The sequence below is a fragment of the Agelaius phoeniceus genome, chromosome 1, assembly GCF_051311805.1.
Source record: "Agelaius phoeniceus isolate bAgePho1 chromosome 1, bAgePho1.hap1, whole genome shotgun sequence".
Lineage (NCBI taxonomy): Eukaryota > Metazoa > Chordata > Aves > Passeriformes > Icteridae > Agelaius > Agelaius phoeniceus.
The window spans coordinates 137,102,857-137,130,818 of NC_135265.1; the positions used below are offsets into that span (position 1 = coordinate 137,102,857).

A 27,962-nucleotide genomic window follows, 5' to 3' on the forward strand; every position below is an offset into this window, starting at 1 on the left:
CAAAGTGGTCTCTTAATTTGCATTGTAAATTCAGCAACAGTTTTCCAGTTAAAACAGGATGATGGTAGAATGGGTGTTGTCTGCTGTGCAACAATGGCAAGACCTAATTACAAACTCTTTATATAAGCAGTTAGTAAATAAGGTCAGAAAGAAGGGCTGGATGATTCTGTTCACCATATCTTAATTGAACTCACAATTCAGGAAACAAATCATGAATGCCAAGGAAATTGTTTTCTTTATTTCCGGGTTGGACTTAATACGTGTGTCCCTTAGAAAAGGTTATCTATCCATTGCACTAGAATCAAACTGCAAAATGTGAATTTGTGGTAAGTTCATGTATCATTTTATTCTGGAGAGAGCTGGAAAGGGTTTGATTTTTTTTTTTGGTAAGGATTTTGAGGTGTGGTTTTGTAATTTGGCTTACTTCCAGAAAAACAAAAAAGACCAGTGCTGCCTGGTAGACCACACAGGTAAGACGTAATATAGGCTCTTCCTGTACCTAAATATGTAACCTAGGAACACCAGCATGAACTGTCTGGCTGAATGCAGAAGTACTTCATCCTCAGCAAAGGCAAACATATGGCACTGGCAACATTCCAGGTAAACAGACTCGCACAAACAAGATGATAAATATATGGCTGATGCTGATTGTCTTCGCTGTTAGCTATTATTTATGGAGCAACCTTGAAGTGTGATGGAATATAAGATATGAAACTCTTTATTTCAGCAGAGGCTAGAACCTCAAGGGTATTTGCATGTTTTTACCCCAGCCATTAGTTCACACTCTCTGTCATGTACCAGCCTGGATAACTTTTCAGCTGTTCGTGTACCAATGAGATTACAACTCCTCAAGCAGTCTCACTGCTTTGTATTCAGGTTATCATAATTGTCAAAGTATGTGTTTAGAGTTTTAAAATCCATAGTTTGGTTTTGGGTTTGTTGGATTTTTTCTTGGGGGGGGGGGGGGGGGGCGGTGTACCATGGTGGGCATTTTACATGTGGAAGCTTTTCAAAGGTTGAGATTTGCCACTTTTTTCTGAAGCTCTTTGTATGCATTTCAAGATATCTTCATTCTCATCATACACATTTCAAGATCCAGGTGCTTCAGAACACAGCCTGCCCAACTGATACCTTATAAATTACAAAGTGATTCCTGATGGGGTAGCAAACTCATAGCAAATTAATTTAAAAACTAGCACCAAAATCTAGCCCATTCTTCAATAGAATTTTGTTCAAAAGTTTTTTGAGGGCATCTTTCATTATACATTCAAATTTGATGATTTGAGCAATCATTTGTAGTGATTGCTCAAAATTAACACTTCCTTCTGCTATCAGAGAGAAGATACCTACTTAGAGAAAATTTCTTAACATATCCATATAGTCTTGCATTCACGTTCAGTGTCACTGAAGCCAATTTCCAATGTATGTATTTAGTAATTATGTTTAATATGCAACCATGTGAACAGATTAGTGACTCCTTACCAAAATTAAAATAATAGCAAGGAAGGAAAAAAATAGAAGTATAGATTTATTAGAGAAGTTATCTAAAATACAATATTATTTTCCTTTTTAAATTAGAACATATATTATTTCAATGAAAAGATATTTTGTATCATTTCTATGGTAATAACAACTTTTAAAGAAAACATTTAATTTAGAACATTTTTAATTAAAAAACCCAACACTACCATTAAGACGTAACTAAGGCTGTTGACAGCACGGGTAAAAATGCAAAATAGTCTCAAAAATATTTACATGTCAGTTTCTTAAAATCTAAGAAGTCTAATTCTAAATATTCATTTTGCTTAACTTTCTCAAAATACCTTTTTCTCTAAATTATAGCTAGATTCTGTATACCTGTGCTTCTTACAAAGCTTCAAGTTATCGTTAGTTACGTGTACTATCACACCAGTAGATGAGGTTTCTTAAAATGGCTTATTCTGCTACCACCATATCCTCTCCCAAGTGGCCAACTTACTGTTATACCAAAGTGTCAGTCGCAGTAATAGTCACCAAAATGCACACAGCCACCCACCCCCTGCCTCCCCCAACCCCACACCCTAAGAACCCTTTCCCATTCAGCCAAGAGCCTTTCACAGTTCAATAGCTGGCATTTCAGATGCAGAGCAAAAGAAAGTAAATGGATCTGGGAGACAAGATGTTGCCTGGGCACACACGGCAAAGTTTGATTTGGGCTTAGCAAAAGGGGCTCCTCACAAACACAGCAATTCCTAACACTCTCAGCACTGAGGTTACTGGAAGGAAGCTCGGACTTCTCTGCTCTTCAAAGGCTGACACGGGCGCCAGTTGTCCACCATATGGCACACGGGCTCATTCTCAGCATTGAAGCAAAGGCCACGGAGTTTGCACATCTGTGGGGAAAGGCACAAATATCCTCAAATGCATCCTCTCATTTCAGCAGGACTTTTTGAAACTACACATCTTGGGCCTGAACCAGAGCTCTGACCCAAAGTTTTGACAGCACTAGTAGCCTAGACATGGCATCAGCACCTACGGGTCTGCATTTCACCCACACCATTTCCAGCCCCTCCTGTCCACAAAATATCTTGGCAAGAACTGTGAAAGCACAAAAAACAAGGACATAGACATGCATTTTCTGAACTCTGCAAGCAAAGAGCTATTTGTCCTTGATCCAGATATGAATTGAAATCCTTTCAGAATCCTCTGCAAGTTATACAGTTTTGGCTGGTTTTTTTAAGTCCACTTGAAATAAAAACAATTAAAAATGGCTTTACCCTTGGGTCAAAATAAAGCTGTTCAATGAATTCAAATTATCCTGATTTTCAAAGCCCATGAGGAGAAAACTGCTTCACATCAACAGGAGCATACTGTATAACTATGGTACTTGTTCCTAAAGTACAACTGGTGTTTTCATAATCTGATATAAAAAAAGCACCTTTATGTCTATATAGGAATCTCCAAAACTCACAAAAATATTGTGCCAAATAATAACCCACCCCAAACATAATCTCACATAGACAGGTAGAAGTGCTGATGAATGTATGTAGGTGGGACACAGGATTTTCTACAAATCAGGTTCTACACCAGGTTTTTTCACATTCAAGGAAAAATAGCCTCAACAATGGCCTGTGTCCTCTGGACTTCACCTTCAGGACAAACCAGAACAAAGTTTAGAGCTCAACTTCTGACAGAAACTGCTGTATCACAACAAGTGATAGCAGGCTTGCTATACCCTACTGTTATATTCAGCTTCTTTTCAGCTTTGGAAAACCTCATCACCTTAAACCTTGAATCAATACTCTTTTATGTGGTTTCTTGTTTTGATCAGTGTGGGAATGAAAAGGTAAACTGCCACACACTGTGGAAATATTGATGATAACATGGAGGGATGTGTAAGGGAGAAATAAGTGGTAACTTTTACCACTTGTAGGTGGTTGGAGTAGGTAGAGTAGAAAAAAAACACTATTTTGGTGGGTGTGCTCCTGCCTTATAATAAAATCATATTTGCAAACTTTGGATTATCAACAGTGATAGGAATAGTTTGGAGTAGTGTCAACTTTAATGCTCCCTTGCAGTTTACTAAAGACAAAAATCAAAATCAATCACTGCTATAGTTATTATTTCCAATACATCTTCTTCATCACATATTCTATCTTTTATTATGTTAACTTCTAAAACAGCTCAGTTGCATTTTCTTTCCTATTAGAAACCCCCTAGAATTAGGTGCAGGTTGTTAGCATGTCTACCATCAATAAGAGATCCTTAGGAATTTCAAGGTTAAACTAAAGCCCTTCAGGGTTGTTTTGTATTTATAGGCTCTAGATTCTATTTATATCTCTCAAGCTCACAGATCTGAACCCAAAAATGGAATCTTGCCTGTACTTAATTTCATTAATGGATAGTACAGAAAGCTGTGGCCAGGAGTGATTTAATCTGCGATTTAACTCTTCCTACTAGGAAGACTATCATTCTCAGGCTGGTCAAAAGAGTATTTTCTTAGGCAGCAGACTTCTGGAATTTGCAAATTTTGCCTCTTCCAAACAATGGGAGCTTTGTTAGAATCATCACAAAGCTGCGTAGGATTTCCCAGTCTGTTCTGTGACAAATAACTTGCAAAAAGAGCTCAGTGTCCTGGAAATGCTGGAAAATCAAAGGATCAACTACAGCTCTACTCTACTCTCTACAACTACTACTCACAGTGTGAGACTGTGGATGCACCACACATGGTCCCCAGGTGCTTTGTAAACCTGGTCTTTTCAGGGCAAGCAGACCCAGAGAGGTAATTGCATGTACAGCAAACCTGCTGATGCTCACAATACATGCTGGAATAACTCTGCATGTGCAAATGGTCCTTTCATGCATGCCTCAATTTTCCAGATTTTTACCACATGACAGATCTAACCATGTATCTGGAAAATGTCTGATAATTTTTTCAACTTCCCCATCTTCCCTGGAGTGCCCAAAGAGAAGACAGCCTTACATTCTACAGCAAACTACATCCACAGGCAGAAGCAGAGTCCTGTCAGAAGAGGATTACCACTTCAGACAGATATTTTTGACATGTGGTGCTAGCTAATACCCTGCACAGCTCTGCACTAACACTGCCACTTCACAGATCACCTGGTGGGATGAACTGAAGCCATCAGTGCAACTCCAGTACACATCTACTGGCACCATCCATTGGAAACCTACCTGCTCAGGGCTCACAGTGATGGGCTCCTTCAGAACGTGCCAGATCACACATTCAAGCAGTGGTGGAGTTGTCAGTGAGCCAGGGTATGTCCAGTAGTCTCTGCATGCAGGAAGGAGTCCAGTGGGGTCAAAATTTGTAAAGGAGGCTTGCTTTCCCTACAATAAAGTAAGCAGATGGGCTGATGTCAGGGAGAGAACATATACACACACTAGGATTGCAGTAGTGAAGTCTCCTAGGAAAGCTCCATGGTTGTAGAAAGGCAAAAATGGAATTTGGCATCAAGTGTTGCATGCCAACTATAGTACCTTTGGGATTAAATACTCTCAGCAAGAGTATATTGTATATACTCTTATATATCTTGTATATTTCTTACAAGATTTTCAAGATGTTGCTTCTCATACCAAATGCTGCATTTATGTTCCTTAGTCTTAGAGATAAGATTTAACCTTGCCTGAAAAACAATGAGATTTGAGATGCCTCATACACTGATAGCATGGCAAACACAGAACCTGTGAGACCTGTTGGAGAGTCCATTGCAGTAAGCAGCATTATCCCTTTACCACAAAGGGTGCCTGATGAGAAAGATGTCAGCATAATCTCATTTTTTACCTTTCCTGTCCACATTTCTCATTGGGCTTTACCCACTATGAAGGTGCCTAATTACTCACTAAGTACTTTTAGTTTCTCATTACTCAGCACACTAAAATCACACACACTGCACACAATATTTAAGACACAGGAAGACTTTTTCCCCCTAAATTATATGTAATGATCAAACCATTTATCTGAACTCTCTCTAGAAATAGCCAAGAGAACATGCCCTCTTGGAAAAAGGAAATTTAACCCACAGATGCACAGAGGGGAAATGCCTTTTCCATCTGTTACCACAGATGAGAAAGGGCACCTGTAGTTTAGATTAGGAAGATGAATCCTATCCTATAGGCTTAAATACAGTTAAAAGACAGAGAAATGTAGTCACAAAGATAGGAAATAATCACTGTTTCTAGTATTCCATGCTTTCTACCTCAACTTCATTCCAATCTGTTTTGCTTTTAGATTTATAGGAGCACCTTTGCTGATGGCAGGAAGTTTGTTTTACTTTCATGTATGCAGAAGGCTGGGAAGAAGTAAAAAACTCTACTTTCCAAAAAGGATAACATCACAGTTGTGATGGGTGTCCATCAACACAGACAGCAAGTATTACCTTGGTTTGAATGGAGCTCAGAGCATCCACAACCTTCTGCATCTCAGGCTTGGCATTTCCCACCTGTAACACAAACCATAAATAAATAAAAATCACCATGCATTCTCATGACACCTTTAGTTTTCTGTTACAGTTCTCAAGGAAACTTTTTTTTTTCAGCTGCATTTCATTACATAATAGGAGTATTACAGTGTAAGTGACTTAAACAGGCTCTGTAAAATCATGCCAGTTGACAGTGAGCACAAATGGGTCAGCCAAGGACATTGGACACAATGAAGCTATTTTCATTTACAGTGTGTGGATTTATTTTTGGACCTAAGCTGTTCTTCTTTTATGGAAGTCACCCTCCCAATAAAATAGTCACCCTCAGTGAGGCCAGGATGGAATACTACGTACTGCTGGAGCAGACATCTCTTCGAGCTAGCTGCCAAGACAATTCAACTAATGCAAAACACAAAACCCTCTGGCATTTAACAATGACAAGAGAAGGAAAATAGGTGTTATTTAGGCTGGTCACAGTGCAGATGCACACACACAACTTGGTCAGTTAGGCACATCACCTTTCACTGGTAAGGTAGCATCACTGTCCTGATGAAGGCAAGAATGCTGCTACAGGGCTGCCACAGTGATGGATGGCAGTCACACTCCATGGCCAGTGTACAATTTTTATAGATAAAGGAAGGTAAGAATTTGGAGCACCACCTAGTTTGCTATGGATTTGGGCAGTACAGCACAATGCTGCCTTATTCTCTATTTTCTGCTCTTAGGCTCTCCCCACAACACAATGAATTTGCTGGACAAATAATAAAAAAGTAAAAGTTTAACAAACCTTCATGAAGATGCCCACCACCGCTAAACCATCAGGATGCTTCACAGCTTCAGCAAATTTACCATATTTTACATTCCAGTGAACAATATGGAGCTGGGAGCAAGAAAACAAAGAAGCACTGTGAAGATGATATTCCATCCAGAATACTTCACAACTAAAGATGCAGGGAAGTAATTTATTAAGAGTAAGATGGTGTTTTACTGCTGAGGTTTGAAAGCTTTTGTGTACAGTTAAGAATTTGTTGAATTATTTATCTACTTTAAAGTTTCATTTATTCAAAGAGATTTCTGTAATGTGTTTTATTTTGCTCCTCACTCCTAGTCTCTGGTGAATTTTAAAGGCAAACTGTGGCTGTATCATTCTGCTTTTCATGTGGTGAAACTCCTGGTATCTTCAGCATAAATTTTTCTCACATACAGCCCACGGGATTTTGATGTAGTATTTTAATGCTATATATCCTGGTTCTGAGCACAGTGACATACATTGCCAGTGTCAGAAGAAGCAGAGAAGACACATTAACTACAGATTTGACTCACAATTTGGAAGTTTTTTTTTAATAAAAGCCAGTCCTGCCCTTTCCAGTAAAGGCTTGGAAAAGAATATGAAATTAATCTCCAGATCGTGTTATCCAGGATGTTACTTTCTTTTTAATTTCCAAGTTATTTCTAATTTAAGTTCATCAGGCTGTTTCCTCACATCTGCAAGTCAAGTTGAACAAGTAACTATGGTACTGTGAAAGACAGAAGGTAATTGAAGTATCTCAGATAAGACAAAAGCTACTTCCCTCAAGAAAAAGCAGCAGAGCCAATGAATTTGTGGAGCAGTTTCTTTTATCTGTCAATGCAAATCACAGGTATATTCCACAAATATATATTTATGAATATATTTTAGAAGTCAGTCACAGAAACCAGAGGTAGATTTCTAAACGGGGGATGAGGAAAGGTGAGATGCAAGGCATTAAAGTCACTCAGTTTCTGTATCAGACTGTAATATGGAGTCTTAAGTGGTCTGAGGGACACCTGGAGTCTCAAGGGATCACAAAGAGTGACAGACAGTAAGATTGCACTTTACTGTCTGCCTTCTTCATAACTCTCCTTGATTCTTTGCCACGAAAATATGAAAATATCTGCACCAAAATTATTCTACTGCTCTTATAAAGATCTCTGGTATTAAAAATTGAAGCTAGAAAAAGGGGATGTGCATGTATAGGTGTGCTACAATTCTCTTTTTTCATAATTTCCAAGAGTCATAGAGAAAGCAGGCAAAAATACAGGTATTATTAATGTGGGGTTTTCTGTTTCTCTTTGACATGAAGTAGCTGAGAAAAATTACAAGCCTAATGTCCTGCTCTTGCAAGGACTATGTTCTAAGGTGGCATCATACCAAAATTGTCTATGGTAACCTTCTCCTGTGAGGATCTGTAGTGAAAGTGCTACTGTGGTGGAATACTTAAAAAAACCAAACCTCATTATACAAAGAAGACTGGAGAAGGTAAAGCCTACCTCTGCATCATACTTCACACCATCCACAGTGTGCTCAGATCCCTGGCCATCACAGGATCCCCAGTGAATGTGAAACTGCACCAGCCTGTAGACTCCATCCAGCGCTCCTCCTTGCACCACTGCAAAATAAAAGCAAATTACATAATTTTTGTTATCAAGTCTCCCTTCAAACTGAAACAACTATCTCAAGTCTTTTATGTGATTTACAGTTTATTGCATGCTGCCATGCTACTCCAGATCATCCTCAATGGTACATTACTGCAATACACCAAAATTGATAATAAATGCATAAAAACATAAGTGACTTTACAGTGAGCATCTCATCAGCAATTTAACAGGCATGCTAGTATTACAAGTGATGAGGGAAGATGTAACTTTTCTGTCACCAATAGATTAAAAAAGCCCTTTGTAAGAGGCCCATATAGAATCATCCTAAGGAAGTACATTTGAAGACTGAATCATCTTCCATGTACAAATGTAGTCTGTTCTTTTATTTTAGATACTTCATCCATTTAGGCCTTAATCCTGCAAATCCTGTGGCAGATTGGATTGAGTAAAATGATTTTGGTTCCAATTTAAACCTGAAAACCTGTTAGCCATGGGTTAGCCTTCTTGCAGCAAGGTAAAGCACTAGGCACAGGACAAGACAGTGCAGAGATGTGAATTCAAATCTCTTGTCCTTCCCATTGTGGTAAAAATGGCAATGCTTACACAGACGGACTTTTTGGAAATGAGTTGTTTATTTATGCTCTCCATTATCTGGCATTACTTGTGCTATGGGGCTGCTCTGAGTGAAGCTCCCAGACACACTTTTAATTATACAAGAGCAAGCTCCCTTATTCTGCTTGTTAGTTTTACCCTTCTACTCCAGCTGTGACCAATCACCATTGTGATTTGCAGGATCAAGCCCTACCATTGCAAAATGCTGAGGGCACAGACAATGTCTCCTCCAGTGCAGCATAAAGCACAGAATAATAATAAATAGTTCTATTAAATAGAGGTATTTATCTAAGTTATCAGAGAAAGGTTTCACACCAGTTTGTGGTTTGGTTGGGGATTTTTTCATTTTTCCTCCCAAGCATCTCAAATCCAAATTCAAAATTAAATCTTTAAGTTGTTGTTATTTAAAAATTTAAAAACAAAAAGTAATTTGAAGTGTTAGATATTTTAAGAAGCCAATTTCTCTCTATAAATACCTGTATACAATAAAGTGACAGAAGAGTGCTGACATCAGATATTATATGTAAGTGTGCTCTGTGTATGTGCCAAAAAATGATTCTGTGGAGTAAAGATGCTTTCCTCTCAGTCTGCAATTAGTCTAAACATTAGCACAATACGTGCATGTGTGAAAACATGTATCAAATGCTGACTGGGAAAGGTGGCTGCAGGTTTGAAAAAGTCCATTATATACAAGCATGGACAACACTAGCCATAGATATAAACAGTAAGGTGAGAAAGATTTCACAAAAAATTTGCAATACATGAAATTGAAGTAGGATTTCTTAAAAATATGTTCGTTTCCACCAGTGTTCCCTATGCATGCAAAATTTGGGTTCAGTGGACAAATCTAGAATTTGCCAAGGGCTCCTTTGGTAAATATATGTAGAAGTCTCCCAACATGTATCTTTATCTGAAAAACACGAATAGATGTTCCACTGCAACCTATGTAATTTCCAATACTGTAGCCAACAGACCAGGACTTGCCCTATTTCCAAGCTATGTGATCCTAAGAAAAATGTCTACTTTAAGTAATCAAATAGGAACTTATCTTATTCTACTTTTACATTTCTGCGTGTGCTAGTTTCCAAGAAGCGTAAGTGTTTCAAGCACAGGGCTACAAATCTGAGTACTTGTTTCAGAACAGCAGCTGTAGAAAGGCATTAGTTCCTTTTGGAAATGAAGTAACTGGTTACTGTGTCTTTACAGATACAAAATCATTTAATGTATACAATGTCATGTTTCATTTTAAAATGATGCCATGGAGTTACAGTGTTTCAGTTCCTTTGGCTCTCAGTCTCGCCGGTTGTTGCAGGTACAAATGGACTGAGGTTCCGTCGCTCCTTGACCTCAGAAAGCACTAGCACAGCCCAGGTTAATCTGCCATTATTAATCAATGGAAAGCATGCTGAAAAGCAGAACCATGCAATGTTCTTGAGTTCATTTGCAGTGTTATTTCTGCACACAAAGTTTGCTATAGTCTCAAAACCCCAAAAGATGCAGAAAAATCTCTTTGCAGTTTTTGCTTACTTTTCTCATTCTGTGGTTCTCAAATCCAGCACTAGCTTATTTTGACTCACAGCAGAGCATTCAAAGAAAGTAATAATTAGATTAGTGTGAATGAATACAAATCCAGCAGGCTTAATTACAGAACGACCCTCTTGTTCTAGCCTATGTTAAGCAGTTATTTTATTTTTAACACTTCTCAGTCTTTCCAAGAAAGTAAAACTAAACTTAAAAGGCAAAGTAGGAATGATAGAAGTGCTTTTTTCTTCAGAGCAAGCTTTTCAAACCATAGATAAATGCTACCAGCTTTTGCAATATAAAAGTCCACAGAGAATCAGAGCAACATTGATACCAGCAACTTCCCTGTCTTTGTTCCATCTGACAGGAATATCAATTTGAGGCCATGTTGAAAAAAAGTCCAACTTTTCCATCCCTTTTTAAAAAAGAATGGGGAAGTTCTGATCTGTATTGGAGCATTTCATCATTCGCTCCCTTACTTTTGAAATCAGTATTAGTGAAAACCATCCTGAAAATACCTATGTAGCTGTGATCCTTTCTGTTTTATAGCACAGCTTCAGATGCAACACTGTCTGAAGACAGCACAAGAGAAGCTGAAAAAACATTATTTGCTCACAGATTCCATTTACTCAAGACAGTTATCATAACCAAGAGGTGTTATAGCCCAAGAGGTGACAGTTTGACAGTGCCCGTTCTTTCTTTTAGACACTTATTAGACAGATTTGGAGCTATTTTCCTTAGATTAAGAAAAAGTAATTTTTTTCCATGACCATTCTATCTTCTACCTTTACTGGAAAAGCTATACTAGCAACATCCAGTAATTATATTTCACTGTTAAATGTTCTTGTAACTTGGTCTAAATTAGGTGAACACAACTATTAAAAACATTAATTCAGGAAGTCAAATAAGCACCCAAACTCTTCCATTTCTGTGACTCATACCAGCTGTGGGATACAGAAGGTGAAGTTTGTTTGACTCAATTACACTTTCTTGGGATATTTGAAAACACACAGAAATCAAAGGGTGTTTTGTTGCATCTGGTACAGCTGTTCAACCGAGGTTACCCACTTTCACTGTTCTATTTAAAGGAATGTTGGTGAACAGTTATCCTTCCAATGTAAAACAGAACAGCCTTGTAAAAAATACTGTGGACCACTTCATACCTTTTTTCAGGCTGTGGCAGCATCCACATCTAAATTTCTGTAGGAATACTGTGGGAATTCCTGTTATTTAATTAACTCCTATGGATTGGTCTCTTTATACAGAGCAGAAGACTAATACACCTCATAAAGCCAATAAACATGTCAAAGGATTAATCAAAATAGAGGAACTACAAGACTGTTTAATAAGTTAGGCTGAATTCCTTCATGTCATACAAATTAATGTGACAAGAAAAAATACTACTGTAAAGTTTGTCAATCTGAGAAAAATGCAGAATGAGAATCACTGCCTACAAAGCTCCTTCCAGTAGCTGAAATAATGGGTCCACTAGAGTATAGTAGATGTCCAAAAGCTCCAGACTTGGAGAATTAATTCTAATTGAGATTCTACCAAACAAAAACCCAGCAGCAGGGAATTTCAAGCATCTACCTTGAGCCTTCTTACACACACACTGGTTTAGCACAAAGAAAACCATGATTTTGTATCAGCCTACAGTAGGTGTGATGACTAAATCATATTCTAGGCATATATTTATGTTAACATATGCATAGTACATACATTAGTGCTAACATTAGGTAAGCTTTTGTGTGTACACAGACATCTGTGCAATGGAAAACAGGACAAAGAGACAAAGCAGATGAAGCATTACTTGAGGCAAGAAAAAAAACCTACTTGAGCACCATGTACTATTAATGACATGAAAAAGGCTCTTATGAGGATGCTCAGGAATTAGCCTTGTGTTCTTATGCAAGGATGGGCTTCCCATCTGACAGACTAGAGTTCAGTTAGGGTGAGCTGCCACTTAGGTGAAACGTGGAGTACACAGAGTCACATTTTGTGAGATGTTTCCTTCTTTACGTTATCTCTTTCAGACATTCCTCCTAGGACATTGTATCAAGACAGCACTGAAGCATCTGACTATAGGGCTCATATTTGCAGAAAACATCTGTAATGGGTTTCCCTATGAGAAAAAAAATTGGTATATCATAAGGCAAAAAACCAAAAAAACCTACTTCTGACATTGCTAGAAACTTAGCCTGATAAGGATAAGGATGTTCCACAGAGATAGACCAGGATGAAACAGCTGCCAAAACACAGCAAGTCCTGAAGACGTGTGTATCTGCAGCAGGTCAGTGGTTCCAATTCACCTCAGTTGAACTATTTCACCCAGACTGAGCAGCAGCCAGGAAGACGCTGAGCTGCTTCAGGATACAAAGTAATTTAGGTTCTTAACATTCCTCCAACTCCCTGGGACCAGCAGAGCTTATTTCTCATGTAGTCTCTTAAACAAAAATTCTCTGAGAATCATAAGATGCTGTACTGAGTCTCTGACCAGCCTTCTGCCCTCACATTTCACACTATATAGGCTTACAACAACTTTGAGAACCAAGCTGGAAGAATTAAAATTCTCTTGAAAGTATCAACTGATTTAATTTCTAATAGTAATACTTGAATACTAATGCAGTGGCTGCTCATTGTACTGAAAATTGTGTGCTGGACAGTGTTCATACTACACTCAGATCTAATGAAGGACTAGCAAACTCAAGGTGCAAGCCTTGCCTCTAAGTATGCAGCAGTCCCTCATGCCTGTAAGTAAATAAACAAATTATCAGCTGAGAAGAGTGGTAATCATGACATCTGGCACACAGCTTCATTACAGCTTAAAAATAAACTTTTCCAAGTGGCCCCAGCTGATAACAGCTGACTAGTTTCTCCTGGTTTTGCATTAAAAGCCCCTCTAGAGGAGGGATTAGCAAAAGGAAAGGAAGGAAGTTCCCATGATTGTTAAATTCACAATCCAAGGCAAATTTCTGCTCAGAAATTGCATGTTAATATTAAAAAAAAAACAAAAAGAAACCCCAAACAACCCCCCCCACCCCCGAACAAACCAACTCCACCCCAGTGTAAACGAAGAAGGACACTCCTCTGTAAAGAAACAAAGACCTGAAACATGCAGGACTAATCTCATGCCCTCTCATCTTCCTTTCCAGTTCCTGGAAATACTGTAACTATTCAAGTTACTTGTTTATACAGACTTTGCAGCTTCTGCTGATCCCAATTCACAGGAAAAATGACTTAAAGATCACACGCCCTTGAAACCTCTGACTTTTTAGCCAAGCCATGCACAACATTACTTGTGACATAAGCAGGTGTCCAAATACAGTCCCCTAAATCTATAATCAGTCAGTTCTCTGATTCCAAAGGATCAACACACTCATTGCTTAAGCAATGTGGACCTTCAATGCATGACCCTATACTGATGACATGCAATATTATTCTGGCATGGTTAATATTGTATCTTTAGATCTGGGAAGCCTAAAAATAGTCCAGTAGCAGTGACTTTGATTTAGAGTTGTGCCTTAAGGACAGCAGACCTACATGTTCCTTCTTTCATTTACCAGCTGAAGTGGAAGTGTAGAAGAGCAACAATGGCACTATTTTCAAAGAAACTCACTGCCAACTGAGCAGTGCTAATATACAGGCTCTTCAATAACTACTGTGACAAAATAGATTCATTTATTTACAGTGAGTCATAATTCAAGACAGCTGAAGTGTATGCATTAATTTTTACAATTATAGAAAGAATCAGGTAATATATTGGATTACAACTGCTGAAGGACTCTCAAAGGGAGCTAGCATCAAGGTGAATACAGTATTTTCGTTTTCAAGGTCTTCTCATAATTTTTAAGTTCTACTATGACTTAATATTTGCAAAAATGTCAGATTTACTTGGGACACTGACTTGAACTTCAATACTCTAGCTCAGCAACAAGGAGAAGGAAAAAATTAAGTGACTTAGCCACAAGCATAAATTACCAGCATATTTTGTCAAGTCTGTAGAGTTTGACACCATAGTTTCAATTCACTTCTGTCAGGTTCTACGGTTAAAATATGATATTTTAACATACTTGTTAGAGAATAAATTCATGGCTAATTGACTTCTTTTATAAGCTCATCAAACACTTGGTCAGAAAATGCAGAATACAGAGTCTACTGTTGTGAACATGTCCTACTTGAATTTCAGAACTTAGATAAATTCTCAAAGACTCTCTGGAAAAACTCACATAGAGAACACACTTTATGTGTGTTACAAAATCTTTCAGGCTCTTGAGGGTTTTTTGAGCAGAGTCATGTCCTGTGGTTTTATGGCTCTGAGAGGTCACTATTTACTTCTGTCTTTTAAAGTGAGGGAAGTGATACACAAGTCCTTACAGAAGACTGGAATATGCAACATTTAATATGATAAAAGAAGTACCCTTAATGAGACTCCTTTGCTGTAAAGTTCTTGTATTATAGTTACACATCTTATTTTAAGAGATATCATCATCAGCTGCTTCACTCATACATGTAGGGTCTGGTTCCATTAGTTCCATTACAAGAGTGGATAAACCTGAATTCAAAGTTTTACTCCTAGTGACACTTCTATCATAATGACTTCTGGCTGTCAAAATGAAGAAGAAATTTTTGAAATTAAAGAATTTTGAAGATGAATACCTACAAATACTTTATGTTCCACTACTATTAAAAGACAGTGGACATGAAAGTTAAGAAAACAACTGCAAGAACTGACTAAGTAACAACTGAATGGGGAAGTTCAGCGTTCAGTTTCTACATACAAACCCAAGAAAGCATTCCAAAAGGCTACAAGCATACAAAATACTATTTTCTATATACCTCTTTTCTTGATGTTATTACTACCTGCTTGGATTTTTTTTAATTGCAATTGTATATTTTAATTGTATTATTTATTACATTATCATTAAATATTATTTATTATCTTTTAAATTGCATTTTGTATATTCAGAAGAGCAGGAGTGATCAAACAGACACTAAAACCTAGAACTGCTGTTCAGATGGCTCCAGTGTTGTTAGTTATGAGACTGACAGTTCTTAATGAAATGGATCTGCTTTGCGTGCAGTTACTCATCTTGAAGATTATTCACAAACAATGATCTTATTACTTCATTTTGCGCCTACTACTACAGATAATTCATTACCACATATGGGACAGCTCATAGAAACAAGCAATACAGCCTGTGGGAAGTATTTACAGGATATTATTCCATTGTCTTCTGTAAAACATACCAGCACATCACATAACCTCACATAGCTTCTCCCTGTGATTGTTGTGTGATGTCTAAGGAAGAACTGGGTATGCACATTTGAGTCTCAAATTCAGAATCAAGCAGATACGAGTCAAAGACAGCTCTATTTTGTGTAAGGAAAGTAGGTTACCTAGTTAACCGCATACAAATGAAGCCATTAAGTGTGCTGCCAGGTAGATTCTATGCACTGTAAATTTCAATAGGAAGTCTAGTAGTGAATGATCCACCCTACCCAGCTTCACAGAAACCTGTTTAGTGGTTTTTGTTTCTAAAGAATAATAATCTTTTGCTTCACTAATAGAGATACTGAGAATATTGCTACTTGCATCTCCTATCCTCCCACTCTGAAAGCCGTGTCACTGCATATTTGTCAAAGGATCCCTGTCACAGATGTTCTGGTTCTGCACCGACTTCTCATAAAGAGCATTCTTCCTGCAGACATTCTCTAAATTATTTTATATTCCTGCCATTTTTTCCTCACAACCAGATTTTCACAGTTCTTTCCAGACTTAGGTACACACCAAATGAACAAAATAGTTTTTTTGCACTTTGGAGACCTGAACCTGATTTCTTTGGGTTCAGTGAGAGCAGGATGGCAGCAAGAGTAGACTTGCATGTATCTGGTAAGAAAGGTTTTTTTTTTTTTTGCATTGGATCATTTACCTTATTCTCCATGACACTCTTAGATTGAGCACAATGCAGCTCCTTAAGCTTCCCAGTGTTTCAAAAAAATAAACAGAGGTCAGAATACCTTTTTCCTCTCCTTTTTAAAATATCAATATTGACACTTTTTGTAAATTATATATGGATCTATGTGTATTTATACAACTGTTAACACTTATATCTGACCACCTAATTTTGTCCAGCATAAAAACTATAGTTAAAATACAAAGTCAAATTCTTAGAGTACTGCTGAATTTCTGTTATACCACTGTATTATATTAGTTACAAAAATCTCGTATTTTTAGTAGGCACAGATCATTTGGTTTCAGCACCATTCCCTAAATGACATGCCCAACAAAACACTTAGGAAAAATAGGACACTTGCTCAAGCAAGTTAAATCAGGCAGTGTATAGAGAAAGCAGTGACTTACAACAGGATTGTTTTTGTTGTCCAAATTAAAAAATAAAGGCACATTCATTGTGGCAGGGTGATGACTTCTGCAAACGCAGCCATATGAAAAACTACAATCAAAGGCAACATACAGAACCCTTTTTGCAAGGACAGCTTGGATTCAGTCTGCCCATCAGAAAGGCTGCTCCTTTCAGTAAGGATTACTAAGGTTTTGCAGGATTCCGTGCTTAATTTCACCACAGAGCACAATGAACAGCAAGGGACTGTGGACCTGACTGCCTGCTAACAAACTTTGTAGGAATGCATCAGACACTATCTAGAAAGCCCAGCACACCAGGGATAATGTTTTTTTGACTTACAAAAGAACAGAGGTATTTTCTAATCATTCCTCTGATTCTGTACTAACCTGGGAGCATATTGGCTTCAGAAACATGAAATAATATTTTGATAACCAAAGAAACTATTTCCACTTCAAGTTGTTAACTGCAATCCTTTGCTATTCTAAGGCCATTTTCTTCCTACAATATATTTTGCCTCTTCTTTTAACCATTTGATCAGTGGCTTATGATAATCTATACCTAAAATTATTCCTGTCAAATACTTTTAATTTTTTTTTTCCACAGCAAAGTCCTTATCCCAATCCTTCTGGTTTATACAAAAATAAACCAATTCGCCTCACTGAAGTTTAGCTATCTAGACAGCCTTAGTTTTCTTCTAACGGGATCTCAGTTTCCTGTTTGCTGAATCCTCACCTTACAGAAGCCAGAATATTTTGGTATATTTTCATCCTTAAAAAAACCTTTTAGATTTAGTATACATTTTAGTAAATTTTAGTAGCAATTTCTGCTATTTCCCTCCTGCACACGAAGGTGAGGTCTCACCTGACTTGTCAGAAGAATCATCAAACTCCACGTTGAAGGAGTGCCCGTTGTTGACGATGTTTCTGGCCGTGCTGGCATCATAGCTGAAGCTAAGAGGCTTCAGAGAGGAGTCGTACTTGGCGGACTTGCGGCAGATGTCAATGGGGGACTGGCGCTCTCCATTGGCGATGGGAAAGTGCTCATGCCAGTGAGCGGGTCCTGTAAGACAGCGAAACGCAACTCAGTGGGAAAAGACACAAAGTTAGGGGGATAAAAGCGATAACCCTCCTTCTGGAAATCGGGATGTTCGAACTATTTCGAACACCAGCATCAGCCTTTAACCGCGTGCCACTTGTGTGGGCTGGCGGCAGCGGCAGCAGGGGCGAGCGGAGGTCCCGCCTGGGCACCGAGGCACCCGGCAGCCGCACAGCCTCGGCGGCTGAGGCGGGGGCTGTACCGGGGAGTCCTCGGGGACACCCCGTCCTGTGGAGTAGCGCCGCGTTCCCTTCCCGAAGTAAAGGAATGTGAGCGGGGAAGCAGGAGATGCTCCGGCACAGCGTGCGGAGCGCCGGACGCGCTGCCCGGGCGCAGGTGCATTTCAAGGTTACGGGAAAAAGGCGCCACGAGCTCACTGCCGCTCCAGGCAAGGGCTCCGCGGGGCAGCAGCGGGCACGTCCCGGGCGCGGCTGCCGGGGACCTGCCGGCAGGTGTCCTGCACCGCCGGGCACTCACCGTCGTGGCTGCCGTATCCCCAGTGGTGGGACATGGTGCGCGGCCCTGCTCTGCCCGTGGAGGCTGTCACAGCACCGTGGCCACAGAGCTCTCTCAGGGGCTTTTATAGGCTCCCGCCAACTCCATGCCCTTCTCTGCGGCCAGAGGAGGGGTGGGGAGTGCGGGCGAGGGCGGAGGGAGACTCCGCTGGGGGCGGAGAGAGCGGTCCCTTATAATCCGCCATCGGCCGCGGAGCTGCGGCGGGCCCGGCGAAGAGCGCCCCCGGCAGGCGGGCGGTGCCAGGCGGGTGGTGCCAGGCGGGTCGGCGCGGCCGCAGGCAGGGCGGGGGTGCCGGGGCTGCCGAGGCCCTCGTCCCCTGGTCCCCTCGTCCGTCCCCTCGTCCCCTCCGCGTCCCCTCCACCCTCCCGCCCTCCTTCCGCGCATCGCGCACCTGCGGGCGCTGCGGGGCGCCGTGACCTTGGGAGGTGCCGGCGGCTGGGCCGAGCAGCGCGCCGGGAGCCGGTGCGGGGCGGGCGGCGGGCGCAGAGTGCGGTGTGAGAGAGGGAGCGGGTGTGCGTCCGTGTGTCCCTCGGTCTGTGTGTGTGTCTGTGTGTACGTGCGGGTGCGCGGCGCGGCAGGGCGGTCGGGTGCTGCTCCCTGCTGGGAGCGGGGGGAAAAGAGGGAAGAGGGCAGCCCGGCAGGGCAGTTCGGCAGTGCCGGAGGGTCCTGCAGCCAGGGTTTGTCATAGGTGCCAGGTTTTGGAGGCGCAGGTCGGCGGAGTTACGGAGAGGAGCTGTGGTGGGGCTTCAGGAGATCGGGGATGTCACCGCTTTTTGCTCCGTAGTGCGTTATTCCTGATCGCCTCCGGAGAAGCTGCCGGTCGAGCTACGCTTACGTGTAATTCTTATCATTGAGGCATTACACACTTAACTGTGAGAGTGGCTCAGCTACCGCTCTCGAGGCTGGATTAGCGAGAACAAAACTGTGCAATACATATTTTAGATGTTTTCCTATTGCGCAACGCTCCGGTGTTCTGTGGGAGGACGGGAGGGATCGGACCTTGGCAGCCCTTCCAGCGGCGGCTCCGTTCCGCGCGGTGCCGGCTCCCCTCGGCCCGGCCGTGCAGTGGGGCCGGCTGGCCCCGAGGGGCAGCGCCTGCCCGAGCGCGCTTGCAGATGGTCCTGTTCGAAGGCTTTTCTGTGTCTGTCTTCTTCTGCTCGGAGCAGTTTTCGGTATCGAAATGACATTGTAACTTAACCCCATTTTCTTATTAAGATGGTTTGTTCAAATCTGGTTTTAATATTGTTCTGTTGTGGTTTAACCACGGGGGTCTAGGTTCTGTTTTCAGTGAGGTCATTGTAAATCTAGAATAACAACACCAGAATGACTTCATCATTTACATTCAGCATTGTAAAATCTGTGTCTTTTGTTTGTATTTGTAAGAGGAGGGAGAAAAGTCTATTTGTGTAATGGGTACTATTGGTAACAGAAAACGTAACCAGCTGGAAATTGCTTACAAAAATTACAGGCATTTCTCAGACCCTTTCAAGAATAAGCAGAAAATATTTAAAGCTTATTAGTGATTAACACAGTGTATGTCCTAACATTTGCATGTTTCAATATGGTTTAGCGACCACAAAATGGAAATGTGATAGCAAAACTGTATACACAGAAGTTATTTAGAAATGGCTGTGGCGTGGGATGTAGAACAACAAATGGAAATGCATGTTACACATTTATTAGTCATTCCTTGTTTGATCATTATAGATACTTTGTATCAATCACTTTCAAATCTGCCAGTCGTGCTATCCATCATATCAACAGTCAATAAATGCAGAGATACACAAATCCATATAGGTAAGAACCCTTTAAGAACAAAGCAAAAAACATCCCTTTATGTTGTAAGAAGGAATAAGATTTTAGTACCTTTCAGAAGATTTCCATCCATTCCATTTTACTATTGAAAAAATCCATTCAGCCTGATTCTTCTGTACTCTCACAAGTCAAGTTCCACTGATGTCAACAGGAGTACCATATAAAGGACAAGTAACAGGATTAAACACGTCACAATGTTTGGCATGGTAGGCTTCCTAAAAGATCTTAGGGCTCTTACCAGGGAAATTAAGTCACCAGCATCACCAAGGGACTGGGATTTTTAATTACTTGAATCTTCATTTTCTTATCAGTAGATAAATGTGGTGTGTACTAAGCACACAGACATAACATCCACAAATGGAAAGTCCAGTGCTCTTAAAATTAAATACCTATTTTCCTTGATCATTCAGCAGTACTTGCAGGCTTGAGCCCATGCCAAGGGCCTAATGAGAGCCTGGCATTCACTTGGGCTTGTTGATTCCAGCCTCTTTCTTTTCTGTCTCCCACCTGCATCAGACTCATAATCTGTGACTGTGGCTTTGTGGCAGAATGCAGTGCCTCAGGCAAAGCCAAAAGCTAGCCCCAAGAGGAAGGTGGACACCAGAAATGGTACAGTTGATAACACTGCACATGGGTGAAGCTGCAAGGCATGTTAGGAACAGCAAAAGGACACAATGCACATCAGCTCAGCGCCTGCAGCAGTTCAGGCTTCTCAGAGAAATCCAAAGTCTGCTCCATGAGACTGCTCCTCCCTGCCACAGTTGTGATGAGGTCGGTGGAATGACGCACACCAGTGAGGCCTGCTTGCATGCACAGGATGTGTAGGAGCAGTTCCTAAAGCACATGTTCACAAATCCTGTGGCAACAGAAGCATTATAAATACATTTCAAGCAATACAAATACAGGGAACAGATTAGATAATTACTGTAGCCATTTGATTACTCATGACTGACATTAACATTTTGGGTAGAAAAGATGCCAGTGTAATCTTGTCTCCCTTTCTGTCACTACCAGTTCCATTTACTGTGAAGGTTTTTAGAAACCAATAAAACCAGATTCCATTCTTCATCTCTCCTCAACTTCTTAAAGTCAGATCACATCCAAATGTGGTAAACAAATTGGTGTTCCCAGATTTGATGGTACTTCTGAATCATATTAAATACAAACAGAAGCAGCATCAATAGCTTCAGTAAGTGCAAACTGTTCACTCACTCAGATGCCTTCATGCTGTTTATGGTACTCATTCATGGGCAAAGGACAGTACAAAGCCTGTACATCACTTAGGCCCCACTTGAATTCTGTTTTGAAGTTTTACATGTCACAGAACAGTTGATGACTCTGTGCACAGGAAGGGCACATCCTGTTTGTGTATGTTTCATGAAATTTCCTGAAATATATTTTTATTGTGATTATTATTACTTGTGAAGCACAGAAAATATCAGTACAGATGGAAAATGGCACAGAGGCTTCCATATCAAAGTCTTTTTTTTCTTAGTAAATTACCAACTTCTAGTAGTACTCTGGCTGCAGGAGTGATGACATGCCACACAGGCTGTAACCTGCTAGACATTTTTAGCAGAAGTGCTTCCAGTGATTATGCTGTAAATCTACCTCTTAACTTTTATGGTAGATTTTCAACTCTGAAAATCTATTTGCAGTTTTTTTTTAACATTAACAGTCATGTTACTGTTCAGTGCTGAGCAAGATGCAGAAGAACCTTGCAGTGTTCTGATTCATTCTAGCAATTCTGTGAAAGTTAAATGCAATTATGAAAATAAAAGTAATTTTTGGTCCTCGGTCAGGTTAGAGTCCTTTCTTGTATTACAAAAATGATTGTTTACTACTAATTTCCAATGAGAGACTAATGCAAGTACTAGCAAGGCAAGCTTCATGGCATGTCAGTGCAGTGGAAAAAGCCTGACTGCCTCTCTTGCTGAGTTCTAATTACTGCTGATACAAGCCACTTCAATGCATTTTGAAATATCCACACACACTTTGAAATATACCACATTTAAGTAATCTCTACTGTAGAAATGAACAAGCTTGACTACATGAATAAACTTTATTTTCCAGACAAAAGCTATTTGTCATGATTAAGTGAAATTACATCCACTTGATAAAGCCCTGTGCAGTGTAAAATTAATGTCAATAAGGACATTTTAGTTAAGTCCTGCATCCTGCATCTTCTCATACCAGGCTAGTGTATTGGTTCACTAGCTGCCATGATGTGTTGAACTGTCTCACAACCTGGCCTTTAGGTGCTGGTCTTTACCGTTTCAGGTGCTATTTCCTTGCTCATGTGATATTATGCCTTCATCCTCACATGAAGGTGTCTGTGGTCATCATCCTGACTTCTCATTATGTAACCCTCTGCAAATATACTCCATAATGTTTTGAAAACCCCTGCCTCCTGCAACTGGTATTGTGCCATGTGGTAAACTTATATCAACTCCCACTGGAAGTCTATTACCAGGATGCACATGTGAGAGTATTGCAAGGCAATGGCAGCAGCAGCAGCCATTTGTCTGACACAGTACAACACTGCATATGCAAAGGATTTAAAACCGGTTTTATTAAAATAATCAAAGCCATCAGCTTCCAGCTGGTCACAGGGAAGTCACTCACTATTCCTCTGCCAAGAGGTGCCAGCACTATTTGGAAGATTGTGAGAAAATGTTATCTCTAGAGTTCCTGCCCACCAAGGTCAGCAAGTTATAGATTCTTTTAAAAAGTTACTAGCATCCAAAAGTTTCTTGCTTCTGATACCCTCAGTAACTTCTGGAAGCAAAAAGTTACATTTGGATAGAACATAAAACATTTTATTGTACTGGTACACTGACTGATGAAAATGAAAATCTTTCTCCTGCTGTAGTGAAAAATAGTTAATATAGCTCATACTCATATTTGGACTCACCAAATATTACAGCTTTAGAAACACTAAAATGAGTGCAGCGTGAGTGAGAAGGGAATTCCCAAAAGACAGAATAGAAAGTTCCAAAGTAAACTTCTGTATCTTTCCAAAAACAAAAGAAAAAGTAGGAAATCAGTTTGTGAAACTGAACTAAAGAAGAGAGAAATGGAAACAAAGAAAGAGGATATCTAATTACACATGCTAAGAGATAGCTATGGGAAAAGGATTGAACCTTACTTCTAAGTACAGCTGAAAGAAGTAACAGAAAATAGATTTGTGAGAAAATTTAGTATTTACCTTGGTGTCAACTATTACCATACAAATGTTCATATACATAAGTAATTGTATGTATGTAATTCTGTTGGGTTCTCGATGAGTTTAATAATGCCATCTATCCTGCTAAGTGTAGATCAATTAAATCACCTGAACTTAAAAAACCCACCAAAATCAAACAGCCATATTGTTTTCACCTTCATTGCAGGTAAAAAGGTAAAATTTAGGAAGAAATGAGATTTGAACTTCTGTGACAACTTCTTAATTTCAAATTAAACAAAACAAACAAAAACACACAGCACACTGTGAGGTATTCTATTTTTGTTATTAGACACCATGCCATGCTCTGCTGTTGTTTGCTGATAGTGTAAATTGAAGGCACTGAAAATAGTATTCAACCAGATACCCCTGAAATGGGCATTCTGAGATTTCCTTTACATGAGATCCTGCACAAAGCTCTTACTTTGAACACAGGAATGCTGCTTCTCAGGGTACGAGGGAATGGTGACAAGCTCCTCTTTTACCCTTTGAAAGAAGTTTCTACTCCAGCTACAGACAATGTAATGAAAATTCTCATGGGTTGGGAAAAGCAGTGCTAAGCACACAGAGGGACTATGAGCTGTGTGCAGAGCAGTGACCAAGGAGAGCTTGCACAGGAGCTCTCAGTTGCCCCCAGGATGAGAGTTTGATGGTGGCTGAACACCAATGACTGCACAGTGCAGAGCTTCCAAATGTCCTGTCACAAAGCAATAAATATTGGTTGTTTTTTTTAGTTTCTCTTGCTAAAGTTCCACATCCAAATGAACAGGGAAGTGCAGAACAAGCCCTCTTAGTAACAAAAGGCCTTCACCTATCTTTGCCCAAAAGCCCTTCACATGAATCTGTGTCTTTTGCCATCAAAGGGTGTGAAGAAGAAGGATGGATACAAACCCTAACCTTTGATCCAAAGACTACACCTGAGGCCTCTGGTTCTAATGAAATACTGCAAATTGAACTGGACAATCCTAGCAGCCGTGTGAATCTGCCACTGAATTGGAAGTAGTTTAAAAGCAGCAATGAAACCTGCCAAGGTTTGAAAATATTTAATAAATCAATGAAATAGCCACAAAATGTATATCTCTTTTTTGGTTCCTGGGAAAATAGTTGAGTTTTATTTTGACAAAATATTTGTTGTTTTGTTTACATTTCTGTCTAGGAAATACTTATAGTATGTAGATATAGATATATCTATAGATCTATATAGATATATCTATATATCTATATCTATAGATATAGAGAAATCTCTTTTGCTACACATTTCTACATCAAGCTGCCACTAAATGAAAAGTTCTGTATTCCCTATGAAATTCTGTGATAGGCTGAGATATTGGGCAAGGGACCTTCATATTTCCTGGGGTTAAGTATAGTTCTGAATTGTAACAAGCTTGTGTCTCAGAACTAATGTTTCTTTCTCTACACTATTAACTGCTCACTCATTCTTTTCTACCTGGGTAAAAAATTAACATTATTGTCCTATTTGTGTCAGCATTAGATGCCTTACTCAGTGATAAGGAAACAACCTCGTGACTTCAGAAAGAATGCTTTGGAACTTTTCCTATTATATGCATATACTGATTTTTAGACTTTACAGAAACCAACAGGAAGTGCACACACTATTGTGGGCTAGTTTTGTTTACATTTCTTTTCATCCACTTTATCTTTCTTTCTCCTATTCCAGATATGCACACACATACACAAAGACATAATTTTTCAGATTTTTGCATGATTCCAATGCTAGGCTTTTTAAAACTTTGTTTTATGGAGGAAAGAGCTGTACTGCATTCAGCAGTGATGAACAGTAACTTCACTCATGAAAAATGAAAATAAACTCACCTGCTTTGTTTTTAGTTCTTTTTTTTTGTAAGATACTTCAGTGTCTGGCAATGGAAAACTTGGTATTGGAAAATCTGGCAGTAAAATACTGTTGATTTAAAAATAATTTCTCTTCTCAGAAATTGAAAGAGGAAAGCTCATTATGGGTACTATGTATGGTTAAGGCTTTGTATTTACTCAGTCAAGGTTTAAGCCCAAATTGGTGAGTTTAAACAGCTTAGTACAACAGCTGCTATCCATCTCACAAAGTTCAAATCAGTTCAACCTTTTCACTGGCATATGCAATCAAAGCAAACTGTAAAGCCAGCCTTGTAGGACTAGCTAAACTGTTTTCAGTACAGACTGAAAAAATAAAGAAAAGGTTCTTTCATGTTAGTTTTCTGAATGTTGACCTGTGGAGTTGCTGATAGCTTCCTCACTCCTTGACACAAGGTACCGGGGTAACTATTTCAGATATGTTATCTTGCAAAGAGTTTAAACTGGGGATAATACTTCATCTCCAACTCATGTCAGAGCTTGACCCCAGAATGTCCTCTGCAGAGTAAAGCCTGAGGTGGTGTGAAAAGGAAAAGCAGTACAGAGCTGGCTAAACCAGTTTTTAGTCAGAGAAGGTCATTGAAAACTTCAGCCTGTGTCAGTGGATAACATCACTGGTTACCCCAGCCATGTTTAAGGCTTTGTGTTGGAATGCATATTGTCTGCTCTCCACTCTATTCCTTTCTGTCAAAATCTTCTACATGCTTTTCCATCCTGGAGTGGATTTCATGAATATCTCTGCTACTTGCTTAGGATGCAACAACCTTGAAAGCAACCAGGCTAACTGACAGTATTAGTGTCACCCTGCAACACTCCCTACAAATTATTAAAACACATCAGTGCCAGAACTTAGCTTTGCCATATATATTCTTTGGAAAAGAGGCTTTCGGTAAAGTGAAATTGGCTAGCTGCTGCTGTTAGAGCAAAATGGTAATAATCTTCAGAAAAAAGCAGCGGGGTGACAGTATTTTCAAAAAGCACAGGACAATCTAGAAAAAATAACAATTGATGGCTTTTAATGTTTTTAGCATTTTAAGATGCTTACTTTGGGCATGTGGGTTAACACCCATTAAAAATAAATATTAGTGTTAGAACCTAATCAGAGTTTTAGACTCTGTGCAAAGTCATGGATTGTAAAATGCTTCAACAGAGTTCCTTTTGTTTTTCATATCTGTCCAAGCTGTACATTTTTCTTTTTCAGAAGAAGTAGAAAATGGAAAAATATTAGGAATCCAAATTCATGTCCACTTTACAGCTAGAGGAAGACCTTACTTGCAGGTGGAATGCAGGACTGGGTCTTCAACAAGAATGAATGGAAAGTAGATGCTTTGAATTTGGATTGCTCTAAACTAATCTTAATTTCAAATTGCAATGTTATCTGAATATTTCTAATTTATCATATTCTGATGATAGGTCACAAAAATTGACTTTTCAACTCAGAAAGCAAAGTTCAGTAATGTAACTACTATTTTCATATTTCTTCATTTTTTGTGGTGTTTCTCACATGCAACTCTGAAAACTTCTATTCAGTAAGCATTAGCATTAGTCGCCCTTCTTAAGGATTCTGATTGGATTAGCATTTTCCCAGGACTGACACACCACACAAAACTGGTTTGATTATGCAGCTCATTGTAAAAAGCCTTTCAAAACCTACAAATAACTGTACATTGTGTACCAAATTGTCTGCTATTACAGGTAACAACTGCAAATAATGATGAGCAGCTACCACCTCTTTTATATCAAAGCATTACAGAAATTATGTTGGCCTTTAAATTTTAAATGGCTTTCCATATTGGACCAGCAGCAGGATATAATCTCTTTCCCAGCACTTGTTTTGAGCTGAATATTCTTTGAAGAATGGAACTCAAACTGAATTTAGACATAGAATGTCAAAGTTTAGAGGAGAAGAGTTGCTTGCAAAAGCTGATTTTACCAAGAACATGATTTTGGTAGTCATGATTTTGTCTGTCAGCAATTCCCTGGGAAACGGGCTTGGCTCACCAGTTTTTTTACATGGCTTTGTTAGAATGCATAGCTGACATTTTTTGAATAAGTTTAATTTTAACATGCAAATTGTGGGTTACAAAAATGGTGAAAACCCCTAAATAATAAGTTCATAGCAGTGGAGACACTTAGCACAGTGATGTATTGACCCAGAAAAAGATTCATGATGGTGCTGTGGAAGCTGTTCTAGCTCTTTCAGTGCCAGTGATGTGTTGCAGTTGCCAGTGCTGGGTCAAATCCTGTAGAAAGGGATGCAGGCAGAAGAGTGATAATGTGAGGATAAAGCTCTGTACAGCCAGCCTAGAACACAGAGAGCTGTAAATAAAATTAATAAAAAGGCAACAGTGGTCTTCTGTGCTTGTCCAGATAACTTGCAATTGGGAATTAAGACTACTAGGTAAACTTCTAAAAATTGCATGTTTTCCTGAAAGACATCACATCCTTTCTTTTGCTGTGGTCAAAACCAAGCATTATCAGTTACAGCTACCATCTGAAATTTCTATGCACAGGGGAGAAAATTATGAAACCTCCTTCTTGAATGCAAAGTAACACTGAAGGGCAACAGGCATAGCTGCTATGCTGCATAAAAATAGCTAGTGAGGTTGACTGTGCAAAGTCATAGAGAGT

The 27,962-nt window shown here is 39.6% G+C and overlaps 1 protein-coding gene and 1 long non-coding RNA gene across 4 annotated transcripts; one reads left to right on the forward strand and one right to left on the reverse strand.

Annotated features, from left to right (window-relative positions):
- Window positions 1-1,515: 1,515 nt before the first annotated feature.
- LOC129118889 (carbonic anhydrase 2) lies at window positions 1,516-19,169 on the reverse strand. 3 transcript variants are annotated; one of them, XM_077188264.1, is made up of 7 exons: window positions 18,816-19,169; window positions 17,675-17,872; window positions 8,211-8,329; window positions 6,709-6,801; window positions 5,880-5,942; window positions 4,675-4,830; window positions 1,516-2,372 (listed from the first exon to the last, which is right to left on the reverse strand). In XM_077188264.1, exons 1-7 carry the CDS (start codon window positions 19,108-19,110, stop codon window positions 2,253-2,255), a joined length of 1,044 nt encoding a protein of 347 aa, XP_077044379.1. In that variant the 5' UTR covers window positions 19,111-19,169; the 3' UTR covers window positions 1,516-2,252. The 3 variants fall into 3 exon arrangements, with proteins under 3 accessions (XP_077044379.1, XP_054486480.1, XP_077044376.1); XM_054630505.2 differs by lacking the exon at window positions 18,816-19,169 and adding an exon at window positions 18,386-18,545; XM_077188261.1 differs by lacking the exons at window positions 17,675-17,872; window positions 18,816-19,169 and adding an exon at window positions 10,458-10,476.
- LOC143695488 (uncharacterized) lies at window positions 18,671-19,951 on the forward strand. The gene is made up of 2 exons (XR_013184722.1): window positions 18,671-18,886; window positions 19,113-19,951. It is a non-coding gene; the product is annotated as an uncharacterized LOC143695488 (long non-coding RNA).
- The last annotated feature ends 8,011 nt before the right edge of the window (window positions 19,952-27,962 follow it).